The following is a 25584-nucleotide window of genomic DNA, read 5'->3' on the forward strand; positions in this document are numbered from 1 at the left end:
CCAGCCCCTAGTAGCTACAGGCAGCCAGCCCCCAGTAGTATACAGCCAGCCAGCCCCCATGTAGTATACAGCCAGCCTGCCCCCAGTAGTACACAGCCAACCTGCCCCCAGTAGTATACAGCTTGCCAGCCCCCAGCAGTATACAGCCAGCCAGCCCCCATGTAGTATACAGCCAGCCTGCCCCCAGTAGTACACAGCCAACCTGCCCCCAGTAGTATACAGCTTGCCAGCCCCCAGCAGTATACAGCCTGTCAGCCCCCAGTAGTATACAGCCTTCCAGCCCCCAGTAGTATACAGCCTGCCAGCCCCTAGTAGTATACAGCCAGCCCCCAGCAGTATACAGCCTGCCAGCCCCTAGTAGTATACAGCCAGCCTGCCCCCAGTAGTATACAGCCAGCCCCCATCAGTATACAGCCTGCCAGCCCCATGTAGTATACAGCCTGCCAGCCCCATGTAATATACAGCCAGCCAGCCCCCATGTAGTATACAGCCTGCCAGCCCCCAGTAGTATACAGCCTGCCAGCCTCCAGTAGTATACCTCCAGCCCCTAGTAGTATACAGCCTGCCCCCCCCCAGCACTTAAAAAAAAGTAAACTTATATACTCACCCCCGAAGTCGGCACAGCTTCCCGATGTCCCCGATGTCGGCGTGTCCCATCTTCTTTCTTCCCTGTGGCTCTTCTTCTTTCTTCTGTCATGAACACGGCCATGTTTTCTTCCAGCAGGCGTATCCATGACGGAAGAAAGAAGAAGAGCTACAGGGAAGAAAGAAGACAGGACGCATCGACATCTGGGATATCGGGGAGCTGCACCAACATCGGAGGGTGAGTATATAATTTTATTTTTTTAAATTGGTTTATTTTTTTTAAGTGGGTTTTATAATAGACTCGTGTATAAGCCAAGGGGACGTTTTTCAGCACATTTTTTGTGCTGAAAAACTCGGCTTATACATGAGTATATATACGGTAACTTCTATGAGACTTTCACTTTCCCAGCAGCCCAGAAAAAAATGAATAGATAGCTGGTCAGGCATCCAAGGGATTTTCTTCCAACCACCGTTAGATTTCAGCAGTCCGACAATTAGACTACTGATCATTTCTAGTTTGTAGGATTGTGGGATTGAGTAATTTTACTAAGCTAAGTGCACAAGATTTTGCTATGTTTGGTGCTAAGTAGAAAGCAATTGCATAAAATGCATTAAACTGCACCTAAACTGAGTCAAAATTTTGGAGGAAAAAAAAAGGAAAAAAGATGTAATAAAATGTCATTTATATAGGGGGCATATAACAATGGGATAGAAAATAAGCATAGTGGATTTGATTACACATGGAGTTTAGCAGATTGATATGATGCACAGAACCCCTTCCCCAGAAGTGGTTAGCCCATGACACTAGGTTCTGCACTGTCTGTAATCACAGGCTGATCCTAAACATTAATAGTTAATAGAACGCCTCCTGAGGAAGCAACAAGCCAAACGCGCGTCGGGGAGAGTGTGAGACGGTAGCCAAATGACAAAGGGTATTTATTTCCTTAAGAACAATATATACTTGTTTAGGCAAAAGGGGTTTATATTTTGGGACAAACCTTGTGCTAGCTAATTATGAGAAAGCATAGAGAACAATGAATACAGTTATAATGTTTAGCACTTTACTGAGCTGTTTATCCCCCGGTTATTTGGTACAATTTTTTAAGTGTAATTGTGTAATATATATGTAACTTTTAAAAATTATGAAATAAAAATGTAATGGTTGTTTTATTATAAAAGTGGTAAAATGTTGTATTTATAGGTTATGTAAGGTAGTTTGGTGGGAATTTCCCTGAAACTACCGTAAGAGAAAAAGGACAACATTAAATTGGTGAAATAGTTGATAGAATGTCTTTTTAAAAAATTCCTTAGAATGTATTGTGCAAAATTACTATAAATTTACGCTGTGCTTCAAGAACAACCTGTTGCAGTGACATAACTGTTCTTGCTCATGTGATCGCTGAGGCCAGTGCTTGGGGCTACATTAAGAGATGCTAGCTGTGATAAACTATTTTGGAATTTGCAGCATTCATTGCTACTAAACCTTTATTCTACAGAACTAAATTCTACCTGTATCGTATAAATATGAAATATGTGCACTCATAGGCATATGTATAAGCAACTAGGGTGGAATTCTGTTTTAATAATGCTAATTATAAAATCATTATCTGTCCGTTGGTGATTCTTTTGGAAGAGTTATTTCCTCTAGGATCCTGGGAAGACACTGTAAAATCTTGACAGCTGCACTTTATCTTTAGGACTGCTCTGTGCAATATGTTTGAAAATAACAGAAAAACTGTAAAGTAAATTGGAAAATAACATTGTTTTCTCAAATGAGTAGTAATCCCTAAAATAAATGCATGTGCAGTGCAAAATAAAAATATCACATATATAAAGTAAATGTCTTTCCAATAATACATGTCCGTATATTTCACTATTTAAATTTTGATAAAAAATCTCTATTTTTAACCCAGTACAGGCGGTCCCCTACTTAAGAACAACTGACTTACAGACCACCCCTAGTTACAAACAGACCTCTGGATGTTGGTAATTTAGTCTACTTTAGCTCTAGACTACAATAAACAGCTATAACAGTTATTAAAGGTGTCTGCAATTAGGATTTACTGGTAATCCTGGTTCTTATGACAATCCAACATTTTTTAAATACAATAGTCACAGAGACCAAAAAAATTTGTCTGGAACTCCAATTATAAAATATACAGTTCCAACCTACTGTAAGGGATTAGCTCCGGGGATCGTCGTCTCCTAAGCAGACGACCAGCACACACAGGGAATTCACACAATGCGAGTAAGGTTAAAACTGGCCTCAGCCAGCTTTATTTGGCAGTACACAAACTCAAAACATAAAAATAATACCTAAGCCTCTCCGCCACTTACTATACATCGAGGTTCCCTACCTCACCAGGTGCTGGCCTACTGCCAGCCACCCCAAAAACACAGTAACAGTTTACTGCCACCGCTCCACAGGCCTTTGCCGTTGCCTGTCTCTTCCCCAGGGTGGAGCCCAGTGTGAAGTCTGCCCCATGTATTAGTGCAGCCCCTCCAGCTGAAAACTAATCAACTTAATTAGACAGACCCAACTTTTCCAGGTCTGTCTTCTACTCAGCTTTTCATAAGGCAAAATGCACATTTTACGCCGAAAAGCTTCTCTAGTGGCAGCCACCCTGCCACATATCCTCCCCCTGTGATCAAGGCCGTAGGCCTGATCAATAAGCTTAATTCTCCCTCCGGGGTCAAAGCTCCTATATTGGGGTCTAATCCCTACGGTTCCTAAAAGCACTGCAGAGACCCTACTATCTACTACATCTTCTATACCTGGAAAATGACAGCTTTTTTCCTTAACTGCAGGAGACACAGGCAGCTCAAAATTAGTCCCAGCATCTCTTCCTTCACACAAGTGATCATCTTCAATCATGTCTCTATTAACAATGATAGATTTTCTTCTCCTCTTTCTCTTGCATTTCACTGGAGACTCCACATACCCCTCAGGGCTTGGCATGGTTAGGCCCCATCTCTTCATCACCTTGTGGATGCCGTCACACCGGTTACCATCCACTGAGGCATATGCACTGTGCTTATTCCCCTTAGCATTGCACACGACACGCACGGGTTTGCCCGTTTTCCAGTCTTCAGCTTCGGCACCTTCTTTGTCATTGAAGGGGGCATTACCGTTCAGAACCAGGGCACGATTCACATTGGTGAGCTTCTGGTCACATGTCTGCAAAGCTCAACATCAGCATCATCCTCATCACCTCCAGCTAACACTTCGGACTTCGGACCCAAGTCCTGGCATGGACTTTCCACAATGGCAGCCTTAAGCTCTTCATGGCTTGCACTAGGTTCCTGGCTGACCTCTTCCTCGGTCAGTCCGTCATACGCCTTGCTGGCCAACACCTCAGTCTTCACCGAGTCTTTCCTGTGTAGGAATTTCGAGGGCTCTGTTGACATTATATCAGACACCGTCTCCTCACATCCACTGCAGTCATCACCCGGTATATCTTCAAGGCACTTCTCACCATCCGGACCATCTTCACTTTCGCTCTTCAGATGATCAGGCAGATCTACCGTTGGGTGCAGCTGTGCTGGAGTCTCTGTAGGGCCCATCTGGGTATTCCTCCACTTGCCCAGAGAATGCTGGCATGCACTATGACAGAGACGAGACGACAGAGCTTCCACACGTACACAGCAACTCGGCTGGTCCCTTTGTTGTAGACATGGCGCCACTTCAACCTTCTCCACAGGTTCAGCAGGCTGAGACAGCTCTTCACCTGTATTTGGGGGGTAACCATTAACCCATTCTTCGGATTTTCCCAAGACTGTATTCAGACTACTGGTTATAAGCGATCCCACTTGGGTGGCCATCACGGTTGAGACTACAGACTTAGTCACACCCACACCGCCTTGTACTGCACCAGCTTCCCAGCCCAATATATCGGACGTCGCACCTGTAACAGTGTCTCGGGCACCAGTCACTGTATTTGTCTTCAATACGGCTTTTCCAGTTGGCTGCTGAAGAAAAGCCAGGTTGGACTCCTGTTTCCCCAAACCTTTGCGAGCAAAGTCATTACTTGTGGCAACCGGTGGCTCCAGAATGCCTATGAGAGGCCTTGATCCAGTCACTGTAACGTCAGTCAAGGGCTTCTCCTCCTTCTCAGCAACATCACGATCACTGCGGATGCATGGGCGACCTTCCCTCACAGAGTTGTAGACTGCACTCACCACACTGCAGGCAGAACTACCAAAGGGCTGGTGCATCACATGTTCCACCACCTTCTGGGGATCTGGGGTCCCCTCATCCGTAGGTGTATGATTAAGAGTGGCGCTTCCACCCTGTTCACACACAATTTCAGTCAGCACGCCATCATGCGTATTCTGCGGTTCATCAGCAGGTGTACAGGGGTCTGGTTTACGCCTGGTCTCCTTCCTAGGACACTTCTGGTGCCACATCACGACAGAACACACCTGGAGGTCGGCATCACCATTTTGGCACTTTCTTTTGTTCCCCGAACACGTACACATGTGAACCTCCCATTCACTTTTCTTTGCAAACACTGTATCACAGAAAGGACAGTACGAGATATCAATCTTCAACTCATGTTTCTGTAATATATGTCTCTTTAGGTCATCTTTTCTTCTATAAGACACGTGACAATTGTAGCATTTATACCAGTTATTCCGCAAACCAGTATTCACATGACGCTTCAGTTTATTGATGCTTCTTCTGGCCTTGTTCACACACGAACTCAGTACATCAATCTCCTCAGAAGCCTCAGGTGTATCAGATGTCTGGTTTCCCCCTGACATTTCCTGAACACAGATGTGAGACTCCTCCACAGGTGACTGACACAGGCTATCCTCACCTCCTGCAGGTTCTGAGCGAGTAGCTGCTTCTCTAGGGCTCTGTTCACACTCACTGTTTGTGTAACTCTGGGCTGAAGGGAAACCACTAACAATCAGGATCTCATTATCTTCACCCGCCCTTGCTATGGCGGTATCCCTATCTGAACTTCCATTAGCTACATTACACATCTCAGGCTCGCTACCTGTGTCTTTACAACTCACAACCTCTAGGGGCACCTCTGAGCTAACTCTCTCAGTATCTAGGGCTGCACCTAGTTCACACTCTGCATAATTCTGAACAGACATTGTAAGGCTATCAGATGTTATCGGCATTGCAGAATTGTCACATGTTACAGGTAGTGTCATATAATCACAGTTAACACTATAATTACAGGTTAGAGGCAGATTATGCACAACATTACACTTTTCTGGTTTAACTTCAGAAATTAAGGCATCACAAATATTATCATCATCACATAGTCCATCAGACTTTATCAGTCTCAGTGGCAGAGTCTCCTTCTGTGGGATCAAGACTAGAGATGAGCGAGCACTAAAATGCTCGGGTACTCGTTATTCGAGACGAACTTTTCCCGATGCTCGAGTGCTCGTTTCGAGTAACGAGCCCCATTGAAGTCAATGGGAGACTCGAGCATTTTTCAAGGGGACCAAGGCTCTGCACAGGGAAGCTTGGCCAAACACCTGGGAACCTCAGAAAAGGATGGAAACACCACGGAAATGGACAGGAAACAGCAGGGGCAGCATGCATGGATGCCTCTGAGGCTGCTTAATCGCACCATTATGCCAAAATTATGGGCAACAGCATGGCCATGACAGAGTGACCGAATGAGGCTAGATAGCATCTAAAACATCCAATAATTGACCCTGACACTATAGGGGACGGCATGAAGAGGCAGCGGCAGCAGCGGCAGGCTAGAGAGTGTCATGGCGACATAACCTAAATGGACTCAGGCTTCAAACCAATGGGTGGCAGAGAGGAACCAAAGGAGGTGAGCAAGAAGCGCTCAAATAATATCGGTACATGATAAAAGTTTGCCAGTATATTTTGTGGATTACACAGCAGGGTGGCGACAAAGTTAACATGGAAGCCATGAAAACAATCCAAAATTCTGCCTGACACAGCTCGTTTGATAAGGGGACCATGTATGGAGGCAGTGAACTAGTAGTAGATTAAAGGTGCTGCAGTTAAAACTATGTTAGTTGGATCTTGGCATGGAGCTGGCGCTCCGCTGCCAGGCGAGCTTTCGCCAATCCAAGCCCCTGTCTCTAGGCTACTCCCCAAACAGCACTTCTAAGAACCTTTTGTATAAGATCAAGTGTAGTAGCGTTCTTATAAGTTTGGGATATGGCGGGTGAGGGGAATGTAAACATCTGCGCAAGAAGCGCTGAAATAATATCCGTAAATGAAAAAAGTTTTCCAGTATATTTTGTGGCTTACACAGCACGGTGGCGACAAAGTTAACAAGTTTGATGTGGAATGCCCTGTGATAGCTCTTGGGCGGTGTGCCTTTTATCACCTAGGCTCAGCAGTTTGAGCACCGCCTGCTGTCGCTTAGCGACGGCACTGCTGCTGTGCCTAGAGCTACCGACTGATGGCGCCATGCCCACGGATGGTAATTCGGAGGGGGAGGAGGTGGAGGAGGGGTGGGAGGAGGAGGAGGCATAGTAGGCCTGAAACACCTGGACCAAGGTAGGCCCCGCAATCCTCTGCGTCGGCAGTATATGACCAGCCCCAGGGTCAGACTCGGTCCCAGCCTGCACCTAGTTAAGTGTAGTAGCGTTCTTATAAGTTTGGAATATGGCGGGTGAGGGGAATGTAAACAGATGCGCAAGAAGCGCTGAAATAATATCCGTAAATGGTAAAAGTTTGCCAGTATATTTTGAGGATTACACAGCAGGGTGGCGACAAAGTTAACAAGTTTGTTGTGGAAGCCATGAAAACAACCCAAAATTCTGCCTGACACAGCACGTTTGATAAGGCGGCCATGTATGGAGGCAGTGAACTAGTAGTAGATTAAAGGTGCTGCAGTTAAAACTATGTTAGTTGGTTCTTGGCATGGAGCTGGCGCTCCGCTGCCAGGCGAGCTTTCGCTAATCCAAGCCCCTGTCTCTAGGCTACTCCCCAAACAGCACTTCTAAGAACCTTTTGTATAAGATTAAGTGTAGTAGCGTTCTTATAAGTTTAGGATATGGCGGGTGAGGGAAATGTAAACAGATGCGCAAGAAGCGCTGAAATAATATCCGTAAATGGTAAAAGTTTGCCAGTGTATTTTGTGGATAACACAGCAGGGTGGCGACAAAGTTAACAACTTTGATGTGGAATCCATGAAAACAACCCAAATTTCTGCCTGACACACCTCGTTTGATAAAGGGACGATGTATGGAGGCAGCTATATGGACGACTTTTGGAGGTAGCAATGGAGACAACGTGTGGAGGCTGCTATGGAGACAATTCAATTTGGATAGTGCCTGTATGTGGCAGTCCAAAAAAGTTTTCAAACCAGAGGAGCAGGTAGGTGGCCCTCCATAAAAATGGAATAGATTGAGTGCCTGTATGTGGCAGTCCAAAAAAGTTTTCAAACCAGAGGAGCAGGTAGGTGGCCCTCCAGAAAAATGGAATAGATTGAGTGCCTGTATGTGGCAGTCCAAAAAAGTTTTCAAACCAGAGGAGCAGGTAGGTGGCCCTCCAGAAAAATTGAATAGATTGAGTGCCTGTATGTGGCACTCCCAAAAATTGTTTAAAACAGAGGACCGGGTCGGTGGCCCTCCATAAAAATTAAATGCATAAAGTACTATAGCTAGAGCCAGTGGGCCCTGTCAAAAAATAGCCAGTTTCCTCTGCTTTACTGTACAAAGAGGAGGAGAAGGAGGAAAATGAGGAGGAGGAGGAGTGGATAAATTATTCAGGTTGAGCTTCCTTCACCTGGTGGAGATTGGAAATTAGGAGAAATCCAGACTTTAGGGTGCGGTCACACGTCGCGTTTACCGCATGCGTTTAAAAACGCATTGGAATAGCTGGAGAGTGATTTGCCTAATTAAACACCTCTTAACACTTGTGTTTACAAAACGCATGCGTTAACCGCGATGTTAACGCATGCGTTAACAGTGTGTTAACGGTTGCGTTTTGTAAACACAGGTGTTAGCAGCTGTTTAATTAGGCAAATCACTCTCCAGCTATTGCAATGCGTTTTTAAACGCATGCGGTAAACGCGACGTGTGACAGCACCCTTATTCATCTTGATAAGCGTCAGCCTGTCAGCGCTGTCAGTCGACAGGCGTGTACGCTTATCGGTGATGATGCCACCAGCTGCACTGAAAACCCGCTCGGACAAGACGCTAGCGGCAGGGCAGGCAAGAACCTCCAAGGCGTAGAGCGCCAGTTCGTGCCACATGTCCAGCTTTGAAACCCAGTAGTTGTAGGGAGCTGTGTGATCATTTAGGACGATGGTATGGTCAGCTACGTACTCCCTCACCATCTTTCTGTAAAGATCAGCCCTACTCTGCCGAGACTGGGGACAGGTGATAGTGTCTTGCTGGGGTGACATAAAGCTGGCAAAAGCCTTGTAAAGCGTACCCTTGCCAGTGCTGGACAAGCTGCCTGCTCGCCTACTCTCCCTCGCTACTTGTCCCGCAGAACTACGCACTCTGCCGCTAGCGCTGTCAGAAGGGAAATACTGTTTCAGCTTGTGCACCAGGGCCTGCTGGTATTCATGCATTCTCACACTCCTTTCCTCTCCAGGGATGAGAGTGGAAAGATTTTGCTTGTACCGTGGGTCCAGGAGAGTGAACACCCAGTAATCGGTGCTGGAATAAATTCTTTGAACGCGAGGGTCACGGGATAGGCAGCCTAGCATGAAATCTGCCATATGCGCCAGAGTACCAACGCGTAAGAATTCACTCCCCTCACTGGCCTGACTGTCCATTTCCTCCTCCTCCAACTCCTCCAACTCCTCTTCTTCTGCCCATACACGCTCAACAGTGAAGGACTCAACAATGGTCCCCTCTTGTGTCTCGCCAACATTCTCCTCCTCTTCCTCCTCATCCTCCTCCACCTCCACCTCCTCCGATATGCGCTGAGAAACAGACCTAAGGGTGCTTTGGCTATCAACAAGGGAATATTCTTCCCCCGTCTCTTGTGAGGAGCGCAAAGCTTCCGACTTCATGCTGACCAGAGAGTTTTTCAACAGGCCAAGCAGCGGGATGGTGAGGCTGATGATGGCGGCATCGCCACTGACCATCTGTGTTGACTCCTCAAAGTTACTCAGCACCTGACAGATATCAGACATCCACGTCCACTCCTCATTGTAGACTTGAGGAAGCTGACTGACCTGACTACCAGTTCTGGTGGAAGTTGACATCTGGCAGTCTACAATCGCTCGGCGCTGCTGGTAAACTCTGGATAACATGGTCAGTGTTGAATTCCACCTCGTGGGCACGTCGCACAACAGTCGGTGAGCGGGAAGTTGGAGGCGGCGCTGCGCTGCCCTGAGAGTGGCAGCATCTGTGCTGGACTTCCTGAAATGCGCACAGATGCGGCGCACCTTCGTGAGCAAATCAGACAGATTGGGGTATGTCTTGAGGAAACGCTGAACTATCAGATTTAACACATGGGCCAGGCATGGCACATGTGTCAGTCTGCCGAGTTGCAGAGCCGCCACCAGGTTACGGCCGTTGTCACACACAACCATGCCTGGCTTCAGGTTCAGCGGTGCCAGCCACAGATCAGTCTGCGCCGTGATGCCCTGTAATAGTTCTTGGGCGGTGTGCCTTTTATCGCCTAGGCTCAGCAGTTTGAGCACCGCCTGCTGTCGCTTAGCGACGGCACTGCTGCTGTGCCTAGAGCTACCGACTGATGGCGCCATGCCCACGGATGGTCGTTCGGAGGAGGAGGTGGAGGAGGGGTGGGAGGAGGAGGAGGCATAGTAGGCCTGAAACACCTGGACCGAGGTAGGCCCCGCAATCCTCGGCGTCGGCAGTATATGACCAGCCGCAGGGTCAGACTCGGTCCCAGCCTCCACCAAGTTAACCCAATGTGCCGTCAGCGATATATAGTGGCCCTGCCCGGCAGCACTCATCCACGTGTCCGTGGTCAGGTGGACCTTGTCAGAAACGGCGTTGGTCAGGGCACGGATTATGTTGTCTGACACGTGCTGGTGCAGGGCTGGGACGGCACATCGGGAAAAGTAGTGGCGGCTGGGGACCGAATACCGAGGGGCGGCCGCCGCCATGAGGCTGCGAAAGGCCTTGGTCTCTACTAGCCTATAGGGCAGCATCTCCAGGCTTAGCAATCTGGAGATGTGCACATTGAGGGCTTGGCCGTGCGGGTGGGTTGCACTATATTTGCGTTTCCGCTCCAGCGTCTGGGGTATGGAGAGCTGAACGCTGGTGGATGCTGTGGAGGATCGTGGAGGCGACGATGGGGTTTTTGTGGCAGGGTCCTGGGCAGGGGGCTGACTATCAGCTGACACAAGGGAAGGAGCAGTGGTGTGCACGGCCGGAGGTGAACGCGCTTGTTGCCACTGAGTGGGGTGTTAAGCATTCATATGCCTGCGCATACTGGTGGTAGTTAAGCTATTAGTGGTGGAACCCCTGCTGATCCTGGTTTGGCAAATGTGGCACACCACAGTCCGTCGGTCATCCGGTGTTTCCTTAAAGAACCTCCAGACTTCTGAAAATCTAGCCCTCGCCGCAGGAGCCCTCGCCACGGGAGCTTCACTAGTTGACACATTTGGCGCTGATGCACCAGCTCTGGCCCTGCCTCTCCGTCTGGCCCCACCACTGCCTCTTCCAACCTGTTCTGGTCGAGGACTCTCCTCCGTCTCAGAAGCACTGTGTTCACCCGGCCTCTCAACCCAGCTTGGGTCTGTCACCTCATCATCCTCCGATCCCTCAGTCTGCTCCCCCCTCGGACTTCCTGCCCTGACAACAACTTCCCCACTGTCTGACAACCGTGTCTCCTCATCGTCGGACACCTCTTTACACACTTCTTCCAGTACGTCAACAAGGTCATCATCACCCACAGACTGCGACTGGTGGAAAACCTGGGCATCGGAAAATTGCTCATCAGCAACCGGACAAGTGGTTTGTGACTGTGGGAAGGGTCCAGAAAACAGTTCCTCAGAGTATGCCGGTTCAAATGGCAAATTTTGCTGGGAGGGGGCAGACTGGGGGGGAGGAGGCTGAGGTGCAGGAGCTGGAGGAGTGCCGATTTCGGTGACATGGGTGGACTGCGTGGAAGACTGACTGGTGGACAAATTGCTCGAAGCATTGTCGGCAATCCACGACATCACCTGTTCGCACTGTTCTGGCCTCAACAGTGCTCTACCACGAGTCCCAGTAACTTCAGACATGAACCTAGGGAGTGTAGCTCTGCGGCGTTCCCCTGCTCCCTCATAAGCAGGTGGTGTCTCACCCCGCCCAGGACCACGGCCTCTGACCCCTGCAGTAGTTGGACGCCCACGTCCCCGCCCTCGTCCTCTACCCCTAGCCCTCGGGTTAAACATTTTGAAAATGAGAGTTATAACTTTAATTTTTTTTTTTAACTTTTTTTGTGTGTTTTTTTTTTTTTGTGTGTTTTTTAGTTTTTAAAACCAAACGATGCTATCCTATTGCTATGGCTATTTTCTAGCCAAGTATGAAAGCACAATGCTATGCCAGATAAATTTTCCCACTTCGGTCTTTGCGATGGATATGTGCGTCACTAAGCGCAAAACACAGTGGTCGCAAGTCTCACTCCAAATTGCTCACAATTTGCTAGTAGATGCACTGCAGCAACTACAGCCACCAGCAGATCAACCAGAAATCAAATATATATAACGCTACTGTAGGCGTAAGTAAGCCGTTTGGATTCTCCTATGGCTATTTTCTAGCCAAGTATTAAAGCACACTACTATGCCAGATGAGATGACGCTGAGTTATGAAAAAAATAAACGTAAAATAAAATAGGAAATGGCAGACTGTGCCTAATTGAAATACAACCCCGGGCCCTAATAAATTTTCCCACTTCGGTCTTTGCGATGGATATGTGCGTCACTAAGCGCAAAACACAGTGGTCGCAAGTCTCACTCCAAATTGCTCACAATTTGCTAGTAGATGCACTGCAGCAACTACAGCCACCAGCAGATCAACCAGAAATCAAATATATATAACGCTACTGTAGGCGTAAGTAAGCCGTTTGGATTCTCCTATGGCTATTTTCTAGCCAAGTATTAAAGCACACTACTATGCCAGATGAGATGACGCTGAGTTATGAAAAAAATAAACGTAAAATAAAAAAGGAAATGGCAGACTGTGCCTAATTGAAATACAACCCCGGGCCCTAATAAATTTTCCCACTTCGGTCTTTGCGATGGATATGTGCGTCACTAAGCGCAAAACACAGTGGTCGCAAGTCTCACTCCAAATTGCTCACAATTTGCTAGTAGATGCACTGCAGCAACTACAGCCACCAGCAGATCAACCAGAAATCAAATATATATAACGCTACTGTAGGCGTAAGTAAGCCGTTTGGATTCTCCTATGGCTATTTTCTAGCCAAGTATTAAAGCACACTACTATGCCAGATGAGATGACGCTGAGTTATGAAAAAAATAAACGTAAAATAAAAAAGGAAATGGCAGACTGTGCCTAATTGAAATACAACCCCGGGCCCTAATAAATTTTCCCACTTCGGTCTTTGCGATGGATATGTGCGTCACTAAGCGCAAAACACAGTGGTCGCAAGTCTCACTCCAAATTGCTCACAATTTGCTAGTAGATGCATTGCAGCAACTACAGCCACCAGCAGATCAACCAGAAATCAAATATATATAACGCTACTGTAGGCGTAAGTAAGCCGTTTGGATTCTCCTATGGCTATTTTCTAGCCAAGTATTAAAGCACACTACTATGTCAGATGAGATGACGCTGAGTTATGAAAAAAATAAACGTAAAATAAAAAAGGAAATGGCAGACTGTGCCTAATTGAAATACATCCCCGGGCCCTAATAAATTTTCCCACTTCGGTCTTTGCGATGGATATGTGCGTCACTAAGCGCAAAACACAGTGGTCGCAAGTCTCACTCCAAATTGCTCACAATTTGCTAGTAGATGCATTGCAGCAACTACAGCCACCAGCAGATCAACCAGAAATCAAATATATATAACGCTACTGTAGGCGTAAGTAAGCCGTTTGGATTCTCCTATGGCTATTTTCTAGCCAAGTATTAAAGCACACTACTATGCCAGATGAGATGACGCTGAGTTATGAAAAAAATAAACGTAAAATAAAAAAGGAAATGGCAGACTGTGCCTAATTGAAATCCAACCCCGGGCCCTAATAAATTTTCCCACTTCGGTCTTTGCGATGGATATGTGCGTCACTAAGCGCAAAACACAGTGGTCGCAAGTCTCACTCCAAATTGCTCACAATTTGCTAGTAGATGCACTGCAGCAACTACAGCCACCAGCAGATCAACCAGAAATCAAATATATATAACGCTACTGTAGGCGTAAGTAAGCCGTTTGGATTCTCCTATGGCTATTTTCTAGCCAAGTATTAAAGCACACTACTATGCAAGATGAGATGACACTGAGTTATTAAAAAAATAAACGTAAAATAAAAAGAAACTGGCAGACTGTGCCTAATTGAAATCAAACCCCTAATAAATTTTCCCACTTTGGTGTTTGAGGTGGATATGTGTGTCACTAAGAGCTAAACACAACGGTAGCAAGTCCCTCTGCTAATTCCTCACAATATGGTACTAGCTGCACTACTAGTGCCAGCAAGCCCAGCCACAAATAAAAAAAAAAAGTATAACGTTATTGTAGCCCTAAGAAGGGCTGTTGGGTTGTTGTAGAATCACTCCTGCCTAACAGTAAGCTAATAGAACACCCTAACGCTTTCCCTGACCAGCAGCAGCTCTCTCCCTAGCGGCATCCAGACAGAGAATGATCCGAGCAGCGCGGGCAGCGGCTAGTCTATCCCAGGATCACCTGATCTGGCCAGCCAACCACTGCTATCGACGTGTAAGGGTACCACGTCATGCTGGGTGGAGTGCAGAGTCTCCTGGCTTGTGATTGGCTCTGTTTCTGGCCGCCAAAAAGCAAAACGGCGGGAGCTGCCTTTTTCTCGAGCGGGCGAAATACTCGTCCGAGCAACGAGCAGTTACGAGTACGCTAATGCTCGATCGAGCATCAAGCTCGGACGAGTATGTTCGCTCATCTCTAATCAAGACCCCTTGGTCACAGTTCAGACTGCAACCTGTTGAGACTCCACCCACCATCACCTCAGGTCGCTGAGACTTCTCCAGATCGTCCTTTGGGGAGATTGGGACTGTACCCGATGTCAGAGGGGTCTCCCAGGAAAAGCAGCTATTCCCACTACTTGGAATACTTTCCCACAAGTCCCAGAAAAAAGGGAGGTTTTTCCCCAGGATGAACTCCACCTCCAGATCTGCACAAATCTCCAGCTTATGTGTCACAATCGCAATATCACTTTCAAAGTCAATCCAGACAGTCTTACCCTTCCCTGGCTGGTACTTCAGGAACAATAAGATGTCCAGTTTAACTCTGGAGACATCCTGAGAACAGTCCAGTTCCACCATCAGCGGGATTCCACCCACTATCATCTCACAGGTCTTGACTGGCAACTTCTCTGGTCTCCTGACCAGAGGACAATGAGGTGCACTGACCTCACATGGCACAGCCGCATGCTGTCGCCGTTGGTTGCCCCTAGCAACCACATCTTTGCGCTGCTGCATACACGCTGCAACACGTGGCCACTTGGCCGCCGGACATTCCGCCACACACCGGTTCATCCGTAGACATCTGCAAAGCTGCTCCCGTCGGTTGCTCCCGGCAACGGCACATAGCAACCTCTCCTCAGGAACTGCAGACCGATCACAGACATCTCGAACCATCGGCTGGGATCCGCCCGCCTTGGCAGTTGGGGTCTCCATAACCCGAATGGCTTCTGGCATTCCAAGGTCCTCCCACATCATCTGCCGCCAGCGTCTCTGGAACTCATCCATCGGACCCAAGGTGATTACTCCCACAGCAAACAAGCAGTCTCTGTATATCTCTCACACCAAGACAAATCTTCCCGTGACCACAGCGCCTCCAGCAGCAGGAACAACAGTCTCTCACATGAGGGTTACTGGCCCTTTAAATCTCGCTGTGTGTGCTGATTTCCATGCCACAGCATACCGCCACCATATGTAAGGGATTAGCTCCGGGGATCGTCGTCTCCTAAGCAGACGACCAGCACACACAGGGAATTCACACAATGCGAGTAAGGTTAAAACTGGCCTCAGCCAGCTTTATTTGGCAGTACACAAACTCAAAACATAAAAATAATACCTAAGCCTCTCCGCCACTTACTATACATCGAGGTTCCCTACCTCACCAGGTGCTGGCCTACTGCCAGCCACCCCAAAAACACAGTAACAGTTTACTGCCACCGCTCCACAGGCCTTTGCCGTAGCCTGTCTCTTCCCCAGGGTGGAGCCCAGTGTGAAGTCTGCCCCATGTATTAGTGCAGCCCCTCCAGCTGAAAACTAATCAACTTAATTAGACAGACCCAACTTTTCCAGGTCTGTCTTCTACTCAGCTTTTCATAAGGCAAAATGCACATTTTACGCCCAAAAGCTTCTCTAGTGGCAGCCACCCTGCCACACTACATACAAATTCAACTTAAGAACAAACCTACAGAACCTATCCTGTACATAACCCAGGGACTGCCTGAATTGCTCTAATTGTTCTTATCACTCCTTCAATAAAGCCAAACAGTGGGGAACTGTTGTTGTGTGCAGCACTGTAATGAAAATGTATTATCTTTTAGCATTTATCTTTAGTCAGGATATTTATGCTTTCCTTTTTATGTTTTGTCCGGGTTTTGGGCTTGTTTGATCTATGATTTATCTTAGAGGTTAATATATCAGGCAGCTGAGACTGTGGCCTCTTTGTGTGGTTTTTAATTTTTTAAGTAGCAGAAAAGTAGCAAATTCCATCGACCCCTTCAAAATCTTTGCTTATGCCTCCTCAGGACTGGAGTTTATCTGCACTAAAGTTACAACTTTAACCACGGTTTATGACAAAATTGGGACTTTTTCATATGTCCTCATCTGGATTTTATACATATATCAGGCGGAACACTGAAAAATTCTTGCACTGATAACTTTGCTAGGTGACTAGAAAAGTCAAAAAAATTGAGAACAAACATGCCAATGAATCAAAAAAAGATGACCCCCAGTGGCACAGCTAGGAGAAATGCAACACATGCTAGTAAAAACAGAATAACCAATGTACGTGAAGATGTACACACCTGAAATAGATTCTTCATAAGTGGAACTTGTAACAACCCCAAGTGAACTAGAGGATGTGCTTTGAGAAGGAGTTTCCGGTATGTGGCAAGGGCGTAGAACAGCTTCTCCTATGCCACCATTTTTTCCGTTATTTCCAATATGACCTAAATAAAAGAACAGTGTATACAAGAACATAATAAGATCACTAAAAAACTTATCACATGCAAAAAGATAACCATAACTGTATCATTAATTTAAAACAAAACTAATTTTGTAAAATATCTATAAATCATTGCTAGGTCTAATGGGTTGTATGGTTTATCTGAGGCCTTTTAGAAAAAGTATTTTTCTATATGCACAAACTATGCATAACTATAACATAACTATGCAGATAAAATAGACATAGCAGAGAGCAAGTTAAGATGTATATTGAGAAAATGTCTAAATCATTTCGGAGGCTTATCTGCTATTGGATGAAGACATTTGCCATTTGAAGAATATAAAATCACTTGTCATATCCAAAGGTCTTTGTTTTTATCCCAATGTAGAAATAGATTAGTTTGGCATTCATTTGTCCATTCAAATCAGCGTGAATTCTGTATTGATCTTGGATAAAAGCTACATACATACAGCCATGAAAAAGGTAGAAGCCATCTGATGTGTTCCAGACCTTAGCCATAGATCACAGACCAAACTAAGTTCTGAAAAGTGTAAGATAGGTTCTACCTTTTTCAAAGCTGCATGTATGCAGCTTTTATCCAGGACCAATATAGAATTCACGCTCATCTGAGTGCCGATCTAATCTAGTGTAACGGTACACATACAACAGAAATAGAGTCTCTGTGGGAAGAGTCTGTGGAATGCTGGAGGCTTGGAGGAGTCTGGGAATGCTGGATACACAGGAGCTACCAGGAGCGTCTGGGCACGCTGGAGTCAGGAAACACAGAGGCGTCTGGAAACACTGGAAGACACACAGGAACATGGAGGTGTCTGGAAACGCTGGAAAACACAGGAACAAGGAGGCATCCGGAAACTTTCGAAGAACAGGAGCATCTGGAAATGCTGGGAGGGCTTTCTCTTCAACAAGAACCGCTGTGGGAAGCGAGGTGTGGAAACCTTGGAAGTTCCTTGTATAGTGCTGAAGATCCGGCAAGGCAGGAAGGGAGGTGCTGGATTATAAGGTGAGGCCGGATTAGCCGGCGACAATCAGGAGGGTGCTGGCCCTTTAAGGCTAGGAGATACAGCACACTCCCTAGAGAGCGGGTATGCGCATGGCCTAGTCGGAAAGCAGGACCGTTGGAGAAGCAAGTCCGGGTCGGGGGTCGCGCACCACATGGAAGGGCACAGGTGCGGCCGTGACATCTATTTCTAAGTTTCTATGTGAGGGGAGAGAAAGGCGTACCTTGAAGATCATGCACCTGCAGTAGAGAGGGTTCATAAGGTTTTATACAAGGTTGGGATTCTATTCCAAAGTACCTTGATTTTATATTCCAGTAAATTATTAGTGGTTTCCAATAGGACTGATATTAAACCTAGCAAGTTAGATAAACTGGCACATGGTAAATGTAAACAAATCATTAAATTCACTCAGGTCCGTTCCATAAGAACCTGTGGATGGTTGATTGTTCTAAATTGCCCTGGCACGTCCTCTTTAACCCATTCAAGACCTTGTTTTTTTGTGTTTCCTTTTTTAACTCCTCTCCTTCCACAAGCCATGACTTTTTTATTTCTTTGTTTGCAATATGCAATATACATTTTATTTTCTAGTACCATCATTTAAGGTGGTGGAATTGACAAAAAAACACAGTTGAGCCATATTTAATCATAGTTAATTATTTCTCTACCAAAGGCATTGATATTTTTAATTTATTTTGAGGCTTATACACAATTTTTCGAATCTACTCAGGGCAGCAAAAAACCTTGTCCCAGCCATGATCAAAAAGATAATAAGCATTTAAATTTTAAGAAATTACCACTTTTCAAAATAACTTGATCTGTGCGATGATATGCTAGGTATGGATAAACTGTTAATAAGCAGTTTTCAGCAACAGCAGCAACCTGGAGGGGAAACCTGAAAAAGAAAAAAAATATTTGTAGATGTACAATAATGTAGCAGGCGTTGTGGAATTTTAAATTTAGACACTACAAATTATTTATTAAACCCTTAACAATGCGTGACATATTACTACATCACATGTTGGCTGCAGGTGTTTGGAGAGGGCTCTCCATAGCCAGTGAGCTTTTTCTGCAAATGACTGCTTTCTATACATTCTAGTAGACATACAGAGCACCTGTCCGATTAACTATTATGCTACTGAACAACACAGACCAGGTACACCACAGATCTGACTGAGAATCATCAGTGGAAGGGATGACTATGGATGATACAGAGCAAGATCTAGAGAGAGAAAGAGAGAGGATGTATATACAGTACAGAAAGTAAGGAACTTTAGAAAATAGAACTAAGAGATGGTCACAGAGTTGTTCTGAGGCCTCCGTTTTGTCATTTTAGCTGTAAGCTAAGGGTCATTGTTGAAAAGGTAAACCTTTAGCCCAGTCTGAGGTCCAGCACTCTGGAAGAGGTTTTCATCCTGGATATCTCTGTACTTGGCTGCATTCATCTTTCCTTCAATTACAACCAGTCTTCCTGTCCCTGCAGCTGAAAAACACCCTCAAAGCATAATGCTGCCACCACTATATTTCACTTTTGGGATTGTATTTTGCAGGTGATGAGCAATGCCTAGTTTTCTCCACACATACCACTTAGAATTAAAAAAAATAATTTAAGTTTAATCCTTGTCTCATTAGACCAGAAAATCTTATTTCTCATAGTATGGAAGTCATTCATGTGTTATTTGCAAACTGTATGAAGGCTCATGTGAACCCTCAACTTGTGGAAGGCTGCAGTGACAATTGACTCAAACTTTCCAAACTTCTTCCATTTAAGGATTATGAAGACAACTGTGCTTAGGAACCTTGGTTGTGTCAAAAATTCTTCTCCAACCTTGATCAGATCTGTGACTTGCCACAATTCTGTGTCTGAGCTCCTTGGGCAGTTCCTTAGACCTCATGACTCTCATGTGCTATGACATGCACTGTGAGCTGTAAGATCTTATATAGACAGGTATGTGTCTTTCCTAATCAAGTTAATTAAACACAGATGGACTCCAATGAAGGAGTAGAACCATCTTAAGGAGGATCAGAAAGAAAGGGACAGCATGTGAGTTAAATATGAGTGTCACAGCAAAGGGTCGGAATACTTATGACATTTATCACTCATGTGATATTTCAGTTTATACAGTGATCTTCCGTATAGGGTATTCTCAAATTCAGAATGCTTAAATGATGCTGGTAGGTCGAGTTTTTTTCATTTATAAAATAATTTATTTTTACAAAAATAAAATTATCCGCCAGGACAATAAAATGGTTTAAGAACAACACATTTCGCGCTTGGACCAAGCGATTCATATGGCTCATGCAAACATAATCACAGGCATAAGATTTATAGGGGTTAAGACACAATTACCGGAAGTTACCGGTTGTTCCCGGTTAGTTTGTTATACAAATGAGTACTCAAAATTCATGCAGGCAGATCGTTCTTTACTAGTAACATAGTAGACACACAATATAGCAAAAATGATAATGATATAATTTACATTGTTGTTATTATTTCGATTCCACTATAAATGTATACCTTTGTGTAACATTGGGTAAAAGATTACAGTTATGGCAGAATCTTAGTGAAAGATGTAAAACTACAAGTACAAGTACCGGAAAGGATCAAGGAAGGTAGACAACGCAAAATGGGATCAAAATAATTAGGCGGCACCCTGTGAAGGGATGACAAAACTACAAGTACGGGTGCTGGGAGGGAACAAAAAGGATAGATGAAACAAGATGAGATGGACTGTCAGTGGAGCGATGTCCTGTCCAAATGCGGATTTAGGTGTTATAAAGAAGTTGAGATGCCACAGTAAGAATGGTTTAGATTTTTAACTTTCTCAATGCTTATCCTATCAAAGTATAGTTTCATTGATCTCATTTGGCGACAACATGTCTAATTTGTAAATCCAATAGACCTCCTGTCGACATAGGGTCAGGAATCTATTTGATACAGTAACCAGTACATGATCGATTGGTGTAATCGAGGTGGGAAACTTTATTTTCAGATGGCATAAAGCACAGTTCTTTGACACACCATGTACTAAGATTTTTTTTTCTTTATATTTTCCCTATGTTTATTTTGGTGATTGCGTAAAACTCAACCCACGAGTGCCATTTTAGCGCTCTGAATTTAAGAATACCCTATACGGGAGATCAATATATAACTGGGAACTGTTTTTCCAAAACTGGGGAAGGAAAGAGCACCATGAACGCGGCAGCAGTAAAAAGCTCCACCGGAGAAACAACATTAGGAGTTGTGCCAACAGGTTAGTAGTTTAATGCACTACTAAATTGATTGTGGCTTAAAAAGGGTAATACACCATAGGAGCGTCCCTTGTCTTCCCTATTCTTTCCGCATCCAGAGTATACAGTGGGTAATTTCAGTACCCATAGTAAATAATACAGAATTATAGTTCTGTTTTGGTGATACAATCCTGCAGTAAAAAGAGCATTATGTCAACAAAGTCTGATTGTTTATAAACTACTCTATGTAGTAAAGTGATTTCTGAATATTGTGTATATCTTCAGGTAGTACTTGTACTGTCCATTACAAGTTATGGATTCCCCAATCTATATCAACTATGTTTCTCTTAAGTTCTCATATCAAATGTTATTTTAAAAGCTATTATGCTATATTTAAAGGAAACCTACCATTAGGAATACTTGACCTGGCTGCATGCCAGATATGATAACCAAGTTGATTTTATGGGGATGTGAGGGAAACAATTTTTAGCTAAAAGAAGAATGGCATTTAGATAATAGAGCTCTAGGGGATCTTGCCACTAGCTGTATTTGTGAAAACGTGACAGGTTCCCTTTAACTAATGTAACCTAAGTGCTATATAAGAAAATCTGGTTTTGTTGCGTTTGTTGTACGCTATTCCACATAGGTGCGCAGGAATATGTAACTGGAATGAAGCGCTGCTTCATGAGAAGTTAGGCTTATTTGTCTTTGTCTATTTTATTTGAAATGTAAATAGCTTGTAATTATTATACTTCATGACAAATCTATTAGATGTAGGACTATTATTAAGACATCATTACAATCCATTGCAAATATAAAAATGAAATAGTCACATTGCAATATGAGTTCTGCTGAAAATATGCAATGAAATAACATAAATGAGATTAAATGAGCAGATTAAGGAATTTTGTACAGGTCTTTCTCATTCATTTGTTTTGAAAAAAAAAATGTATTAATTTACTGCAGTTTATTAAAATTACTTTGTAACTTAGTAAGTGTTCTAAAGTCAAACAAATCAGTCTAATGTTCTTCCAGATAACAATACAAAAAATAATTAACTACAGTATAATAGAAGTGAAGCAAAAGCTACAGTCCAACAGTGCTGCCAACAGGTCATCTTAATATTATAATTTAGCATAAAGTATACTACATAAAGCAAGATACACAGATGGTATGCAATGGCAAATGACAGTTATATCTCCATACCAAACTGTTTTTACAATATATGAAGAATGCAAGTTTGCCAGTCCTTTTGCCCTTTTTCAAAATGGCCATTAACACGCCGGCAGAGATGTACGCATGCACCGGAAGCGACGTGGACCTCTCATCTCGATACAGCGACTGGAATTGGTAGGCTGGTTGAATGAGAGGGCGCAAACTCCTGTTTACATGCACCCAATAGTCTGCCTCTGGGTAGGTATCGATAACTTAATTACCACCTGGATTGGGTACTATATAGGAGTCCAACACACACTTGTCCAGCACCCCCTGACGAAGTGTGACTGCATTTTATTCTGTACGATGACCGGTGGTTGGTATCAACTCTTTCTTGTTCGCGACATGGCTTGTGACAAATGACACTTTTTGCACATCCCAGTTGATTTGGGGTTTATTGTATATATGATGTGTTATGATAACGCTTTCTAAGTAATATAACATCTTTGGTAAAGATTATAGGCCAGTATTCATGTATATAGGTTGTTATTTTTCTTCCACAGCTAGGATATTGTTGTTTTGGGCACTGAATTTTCCATCAAAGTGCATAAGGCCCATACATGTATTTTTGTGCTGATTGTATTTCACACTGTCCATGTTTTTTGTATGTTTTTATATATATATGTTTTTATGTCATTTGGTGTCTATAAATAATAAATATTGATATATTGGTGTTTTGCATGAATTTTTGAGTATATATATTATACATAGGGTTTGTGATTTATAGGTTACACAGCGCTGCCAACATGTTCAATCTTAAAGGAGTGTGCAGGGGGCCTTTGAGGCATCTAGCATATATACTCAAGTGGCTTACATTCAACTCTATAAAAAAAATTAAAAATCAATACTCCGATACCCCCCACAGGTCCTCTTGCATTCTGTCAGTGGCCGGGGGCAGGTCCTTGTGCTCTGACTGTGCACACACTGACACACACCAATTGCTGACATCAATTGACACACATCAATTGCTGACAGGCTCTGCATAATGGTGGTGCACACACTATTATGTCAGCAAGCGGCTGACGTCAAAGTGTGCATGGCCAGTGCACAAGGACCGGCCACCAGCAGGACGCAAGAAGAGGACATGCAGCGGGCATCGGAAAGGTGAGTACAGGGTTTATTTTTTTATTGGCTGGGCAGGGGGCTGGCAGGGTATATTCTGGGGGGCAGGGGTGGCGAGCTATATACTGGTTGGAGGCTGTGACCAATGCTTTTTACAGCCCAGGCTTATACTCGAGGTTATACTAATATAATACTGATAGGTTTCGACAGTTTGTGTTAAAATTAAGTACCTCGACTTATACTGGAGTATATGCAGTAATTTATATCTAGTTTTTGGGTTATATCTTGTTTCTTAGTGAAGTTTTATGGAGATACATTTTAAATGCCAGTCACAAATGTGATATTTGTTTTAGTATAATAAGTGTATAAAAAAAGATGTATATAAATGATAACCCTACTTATTTTTTATCATATTCTCTGTTTGACTAAATTAGTATTTCATAGCAGAAAGAATAAAAATAGTGCTATGTTTCGGTCAAAAATATTGTTCTATTATATTTCAGTGCTTGATGAAAGTCTTTGAGACTCTAACGTTGCACCATTTTGGATTGCAAAAATACACAATAAAGATAATTTTTAACTCCTTACGTTGCAATTTAAGTCAGTTTTATTGCTGCTTTTGCTCCTATCACTGTCTTGGTTGGTCACTAAGATTCAGCAGTGTGGGCGGGCACTAGGTGAGCATATATATTCTCATTCCTCTGTGCTGTAAGATGCTATGTGCTGGCACAGTACTTAGATTACCAGGGTACAGGGTTCAGCCACACTTTCACTTATCTTTTGAAGATTTTACCAATATCTGCACATAAAAAAGACATATGAGATGGATATAAGACACAATGGCCTTGATCTATTAAGCTAGCTGCACCAGTTTCCTGTCTGACTTTGCACTAGAAAGAACATCTTTGGAACTTGCATATGTATGTAAGACGTATCTGCACCAGTTTTGTGTTGTGGCTGTACTGCACTGACAGAAAAATGTGCACCTAAAGGAGTGTGTTAGTGCTTGCAGCAAAGTCAATACAGCAACTCGAAAGAATTGTGTTGCACGCTGAATGTTAGGTGCACTAAAAAAGATTATGCACACTTTTCAGGTACACCACATGATTGAAGACCAGACGCCAGTATTCAATAATCTGGCACACCCTGCACATTCGTGAGGCAAACTGCACTTTTGATAAATCTGAGCCAATGACACACTCAGCTTTGCTGTCTCACCTAATCAATAAAACACACAGTCGGCACTGCTATGCCCCCCTCCCCTCTGAACCAGAGTTTATCTTGTCTGTAGAGCTGCTGCTATTTCCTTGGCACACTGTTGGACAGAAAGTGCCTCTGTCTGTAATGCTCTCTGCCTCATGCCCTTCTCATGCAGTACAAGAGAAGCTATTCATGCCAGAAGAATCTGCCTGACCATAGTCAGGATTTTATGATCGTTTCCAGGGACAACCAAAATATTAACATCAGGACTGATACAAACAGGTTGGAATTATATGTGTGAAATTTCTGTTAGTAACATTGAATTAAAGAATTTGTTATTACTGTATAATTTATTTTGTTATCCTAAGTATATTTGTGAATCTGGTCTTTGTGGGAATACCCCTTTAAATGAATGCCAAGTTCTTGATGTTATGAAATCAACACAAATTTCTAATTATGCAACCAATATACCCAATTTAAGTGGAGTGGAATAATCTAAATTAGTTTGGCATAAATTATACGTAAATGATATTTGGATGGAGTTGCAGCACCATGCAAAAAAATGGCTGATGGAAAAAATTGCAACATCGCCATGAATCTACTGGCCATACTAATGACTGCATAGACATGGTCAAAATATGATGAGCAGTGTACAATTAAGATTGAACTCACTACTACTTGGCTAAAAAGTAAAAGGAAATCTACCATCAAAATCTAGCATTGTAAACCAAAGACACTTCATCACAGATTATGCTAATGAACCCATCAGCATTACCAGAAACCCTTTATGCTCTGGCTTTGCAACCTGTTACACTGTGCAGTAACAAGTCTCGCCTCCTGCTCCCACAGAACTTCTTTCTCTCTGCTTGCTGTACTCCCTCAGAGTGTAACAGCCTGTGAAGCAAAAGCATGAAGGGGCTCGTTAACAGAGGTGCAGGGAATGTATGAAAAGGGCTCACGGGCTGAGTCCTCTTCATACAAGGGTAGGGGTTGTTGCATATTGCAGCAAACACCC

At 44.1% G+C, this 25584-nt stretch overlaps 1 protein-coding gene across 5 annotated transcripts in view; it reads right to left on the reverse strand.

The window, feature by feature from the left end:
- CFAP47 (cilia and flagella associated protein 47) overlaps positions 1-25584 on the reverse strand; it is a 381927-nt gene that overhangs the window by 264787 nt on the left and 91556 nt on the right. For all 5 annotated transcript variants that reach the window (XM_072135929.1, XM_072135930.1, XM_072135931.1 and 2 more), the window contains exons 28-29: positions 18659-18756; positions 16706-16849 (exon numbers count right to left, since the gene is read on the reverse strand). In XM_072135929.1, coding sequence (XP_071992030.1) covers positions 16706-16849; positions 18659-18756 — 242 coding nt within the window. The remainder of the gene's footprint in view (positions 1-16705; positions 16850-18658; positions 18757-25584) is intronic.

This window comes from Engystomops pustulosus, chromosome 2 (assembly GCF_040894005.1).
Source record: "Engystomops pustulosus chromosome 2, aEngPut4.maternal, whole genome shotgun sequence".
NCBI classification, from domain to species: Eukaryota; Metazoa; Chordata; class Amphibia; order Anura; family Leptodactylidae; genus Engystomops; species Engystomops pustulosus.